This window comes from Apteryx rowi, unplaced genomic scaffold, assembly GCF_003343035.1.
Source record: "Apteryx rowi isolate R43461 unplaced genomic scaffold, aptRow1 scaffold_1, whole genome shotgun sequence".
Taxonomy (NCBI): Eukaryota; Metazoa; Chordata; class Aves; order Apterygiformes; family Apterygidae; genus Apteryx; species Apteryx rowi.
The window spans coordinates 2165575-2171042 of NW_020447196.1; the positions used below are offsets into that span (position 1 = coordinate 2165575).

At 39.0% G+C, this 5468-nt stretch overlaps 1 protein-coding gene across 1 annotated transcript in view; it reads left to right on the plus strand.

The window, feature by feature from the left end:
• CCNE1 (cyclin E1) overlaps positions 1-854 on the plus strand; it is a 13639-nt gene extending 12785 nt beyond the window's left edge. Inside the window, exon 11 of the mRNA XM_026059736.1 lies at positions 20-854. Within this exon, the coding sequence (XP_025915521.1) occupies positions 20-142 (123 nt within the window). The 3' untranslated portion in view covers positions 143-854. The remainder of the gene's footprint in view (positions 1-19) is intronic.
• The last annotated feature ends 4614 nt before the right edge of the window (positions 855-5468 follow it).

Here is a 5468-nt window from a genome sequence, read left to right on the forward strand (position 1 = left end):
CTCTCTCCTGTGCTTTCAGGACAAAGCTCAAGCAAAACAAGCCATATTGGCTGAGCAAAATAGGACTTCACCTTTCCCCAGCGGTGTCCTTACACCACCACAAAGTAGTAAGAAACAGTCTGCTGGACTAAAACCAATATGACTATAGAAAATGTTGACAGACAATTTTGCTGAAGTGCCTGTTCTGCTGGTTCTAACTCCTGCTCCATTATGGAAATGCTGCCGGTGAAGTTCATAAGCTTTTATAGAATCTGAAAAGGAAACCTTGCCTTTTTTGTGACAGAAGAATTTTTCTATATGAAATATTTTTATTGAACATTAAAGTATTTTAAATAAATGGATCAAGTACACCAGCCACTTAAAAGAACACCGAAGAGTGCTCCAAATGCTGCTAAGGAGGGTGATGCTTGATGTGACCAACTGTTCAGAAAAAGGGCTTGAAGTTTAGATTAGTTACTGTGCCTGTCTGTCCTTTGGAAATCTGGAGTCATTCTGTTCCCTTCTGACAAATGGGCATAAAAGTGCTGTGGAAGACTACATTTCAAAGCCTCTTTTTCAAATGGTTGGCTTACAACTTGATGCCTTTTTAAAAATTCTTTATTGTAAATGCTGCTATGTCTCTGTATATCCATTTTTAATAAAAATGCTGTCTAAGACAGCTGGTTTTATGTATATTCCTATTTTTTGTTTAGTTGTGGTCAGCTAAGCTTTTTCAAGTTGTGATTCCTAATAGTGTTGGAATTGGGGCAGAGGATGCAGTAGCTATCACTTTTTATTTATTTATTTACCATTACTGGCTTACCAGTGAAAGCTTCCTGTCTGGGTACTAAAATAAAATTATGATGTTGTGCTAATTGGACTTCCTGTTTGTTCCAGCTGCAGATGCCTGGGAAGGGGGACAGGTATAGTGGAATCTTTCCACAACACACTTTCTAATAATTGTTGTATGGGGAATTTCTTGAATCAGATTGTTTGGAAAGTCATGCTTGATAGCAAGAAGTGGTCAAGAAGGAAGAAACCTAGCTTTTCTTAAGAAATACTCATTTAAACTTTTGGATTTTGGCATATTCTTTGACAACTAGTCCCATCCTGTGCAAAATTGGTGTCTGGAACATCATGTGCCTTTTAATCTGCTGTCTTTTGGGAAATGTGGTCATTCTTGACCTTTGCAACACCTGAGATATGCAGTAAGACTGGGAAGTCATGGTTCTGAAGAAAAGGGAAATAAAGAAATAGATGTAAAAACAGTTGCTTGTTTCTGTCATGATATTCACTTTGAAGGACCATCAACAACACTGAAAATGCTTGTGAGACTTCAAGGATTCATCATGTGCTTCTGTAGTTTACTTAGATGCTGGAACACTTATATTTCGGGAAACTCCTGCTCTGTTGGTTAATGTCTGTAAGCATTAGTTTCCAGCAAGGCATCCTTTCCTTAATTTATTTATTTTTATTAGGTTATTGTCTCTTTCCCTCCTCCCTGAACCAGCACTCTGATAAAAGTTAAAGCTCTGATATATTAAAAATGCCTAGTGTAAGTAATGGTAAGCAAATTATTTGGGTGCTTCTGTGTGATTTTTTTTTTTTTTTTCCTTTCTTTCTCGCAATGAAGGATTATAAATTCTATGCTAATGGAACAAGTGGAAATGTTAGCTGAACAAGTTCACCAGTGCTAGTTCAGAGAGGTTTTCATTTCTCAGAACTACAGGTTCTAGACAAAAGAATGTTATATTTGCCCATTAGTGAAAATATTTGTAACACTGGAGGAATTGTCAAGACACGTTTTGGTACTTTAAATTTAAAAAGAAAAAAAGCAATAACAAAAGCACTCCTGAAAGGCAGTCTCTAGGTTTAATCACTAAATCATTGGCCAAATTTCAGTACTAGTCTTTCTGCTGTTACTTTTGAGTGTTTTGAGTGCTAAGTTCCATTTGTAAAAGGCACATCATATTTAAAACTGACTGACACTTTATAATGGTATTGCATATTATTTAAGACTTTCTTTAACTGTTAAAGAAAATACTCTGTAATAACAATACAGATACCATGAACATTAACTTTCAGTTTAAGCTAAAAATAAGCTTCTGGTTAATATCTATTCAAGAGTAAATGCAGGTGTTCCATATGTTCTCTGGGCTGTGTGGGGAAAACTATCTGCTAAATTGTATACATAAAAAGGATCCATGTAACTGTTTGTATAACAGACCTTTTTCTAAATTGGATCTCTGCTTTAGATGGTAATCTGGTTTATATGCTAAGTGATAACTCCCCCCCCCCCCCGAGGTCAACTTGCTTTACTTCTATGGAAAGCAGTCTGTTCGGAATGGGGAGACCTCTGCATGCTTTGCAGCATTCTGAGGTATGAGTGCAATCACTCACCAGAGATACTGTACTTTCCAAGAGTCTGACTTGCTTTAAAATGTTTCCTTTTTTTCTTGTCTCTTTTCTCTATCATACTTCAAGAATCTTGTTGTCTTGTAATACACATGGATGCTTAAGTCTTTGAAGTGTGCGTTCTTTCTAGCATAGCTTGAAGAATTATGCAGTAGTTGCTGCAGGATGGCAACCATTTTGGGGAAGAACAGTGCAACTAATTTTGAGGAAAATAGTTGTCCCCATTCCAAGAGCCAAAACAAAAGGGAGGGAGTTCCCTCCCTATTTCTCTGCCCACAACTGCTATTTTCCTAAATTTTTTCCAGTCTTGGATCAATTGGAGGCAGAAAGACAATTTAGTATTTTCCGTGTTGTCTGAGGGAGGAGGAAGAGGGCATTTCTGCCTGATTAGATACAGAAAAAAGTTTAGCTTGCTTACAAGTGGGCTGAAGTTTGTATGGTAGAGATGAGCTAATATCAAATATGTATTTTTCCAAGCTGTCTCTAATCTAGAACATGTTACCCTAAAAGGCAGGGAGGGATTCTGAGCAAAAAGGCATCTGGGAAAATGTGCTAGGCTACTGTTATTGAAGATGGTACACAGTTCCTGGTGCAGGAACGRAGGGAGTTTATAAGTTCTCTGGAGAATGCTGAGAAAGCAATTTAGCTGTGCATTGCTGTACATGCTTTGAATTGAAACTTTCTTCTTTTAATAACTACATACCAGCATAGTGTGCTACAAAATAAATTGAATTCTACAGTAGCCAGGTGGCTTATGGTTATCTTCCTCCTTATGAAAAGTTTGTCATAACTACCTATCAAAACCTCACCTTGGTCTGAAAGCTGGGGGCATCAGTGAAACTTTGAACAAGAGAAGTGACTCCAGTGCTAATTCTGTGTTTCTGTTACTGCTACTATAAAGTTGCCCTTGCCAGTTAGCCGTGATTGTGTTGAAGGAAACAGCCCTACATTAGTGAGTTGAGGCTTAAATGGTGAGTTTGGGTTAGAAAAGAGGTGTGCTGATGGGCAGAAAGGATGAAAATGCATAGGATCGCACTGTGATTCTGCCAGATACTAAATTGTTGAAAATGTTTTAATTATCTAATGATAATTCATAGAAATTAGTCTCCTCCGTAGCTTGTCTCCTGTAAAGCAGTAGGATGATCTGTGCATGGTTGTCAGTGTCTGGGTCTCAGATCAGCATCTCATCTTGGTTCTCAGGCATTACACATGAGGGGTTTTATTACTTCCCTGTTTGCATGAGGTGAAGTTAAGTGGCCTAAGCAAGTTCAGTGGGGTGCTTGCACAGATATTGAGCCAAGCAGCCCATGGGAACCATAGGTCCTGTAAGGTCTTATACCCTAGCTGAAGTTTCTCTCTGTTCCTGGGTGCTGGAGATGCTGTCTCCGTTGTGTACAGAGCAACTGGCTTGTCTCTTGGCCATAGGCTCTTCCTCCTAGTAGGTTGTGAAGTCCTAGACCTCAATGCAAGTCTGTACTAATGTACAAGGCTTAGCTACAGTAACATCTCAGGAAGACAACATCAGGGTACCTGAACTTGGGAGCTGCCAAAGAGCACAACTGGGTTTCCCCCAGACTTTAATGTGAATAACAGCCAATCAGGATACTGCAAGATTGGGTAAGGAATGCTAGTAAATAGGCAGGGGTAATTTGCAGTACAGTGGGAGGAATTGGCAAGTGCACTGGTTGCCATGGGGTGGACCCACTTTACCTTGTTTTTTGGCAAAAATCCTCTCCTATTTTGGGATTATGCTTCCTCTAGGCATTTAACATATACTTAAAGCATCAAATTATTCATACCCTCCTTCCCTGCCCCTCCCCCCCACACCCCCTACCCCCCCCCCCCAAAAGAAGAGGGGGTCACCAGCATCTACTGTGAAATAATATAGGCTAACTCGAACTTTGTCTAGCCTTGACTTTGCTGGGGTCAAGTACAGCTCCTCCTTGTGCTCAAGGTTAAAGTCAACTTGACCTGGGCTTTTGTAATCTGGCTGAGGAGCTCTCCTCTTGAGACTTGGCAGACTGTAAAGAAATGCTGCATGCAGATCTGTTGTGTGACTTAATGTGGCAGGAAGTAGCACTGCTTTTGCTTCCTGTTTTACTCACCTCTTCCCTCTTTACTGTCAGCTTCTAGATTGTGCTACAGTGAGCAGATCTGCAAGGGTGGTTTAGTCAAAGTCAAGGTGGAGTAACTGAAAGATTTTTATCTGAGATGGCAGGAAGTGATGGATAAGTAGTGATGGGGAGAAGATTTTAATGTCCTTTTTTTGCCGTTATAAAACTTGGCTTTTGGAAAATTAATGAAAATTCTGTACTTTGAAGTAACAAGACCCCAGCCAAGCAGTCATTTGTCTTGGGTTTCTGAGCAATAAATATTTCAGTGATTGGGTCCTTCAACCATGCTACCTGCAGACAATTCAAATTAAATTTACCTTTAAAGTACAAAAACTTTCTCAAGTTTTGGATTGTCTGCTACTGACACCACTTGTATTTTATCAAAAATTTAATTAGGACTGTGGAATACTGCAATACTCCATAATCTGCCTCCTTTCAGTCTCCTGAAGTAATCACTTCAAGTCAAGCGCAAAAGAGTAAGCTTGTGTATGAAGGTTTCCATTTCTGCTTATGGTGAATTTGAGATTATAAAAAGAAATAATGTATTGTTGTAGACTGAATAAAACCAGTGTTTTCAAAAATCTGCAAACTTGTATATTTGAGGACAAATTAGATCAAATCAGTATCAAGAAAGGAAAGCCTTTCTGATCCATGGTGCTTTGGTCCTAAGCTTGTTGGCAATGTAGAGATGCAGATGGTCTACTGAAATAGTTTGCAAACCATTTTTGTTTTACCAGGCTGAATATGTTCATGTGTAAGAAAGCAAATGGATTTAATAAAGTGTTGGTCTTTGAAGTTTCAACAGGGCTGCAATAATATTCAAGGAGGAAATTCAATGGTTCATCATTAAACAGACCAACCAAAACAAAGTTTCCTCATGTTAGTCTTTAAGGTCCGTTGCTCTATGCTCTGGTACATCCACTTTGGAAAGGGTCAGTTTCCCTTTATTGGCGAGATCTT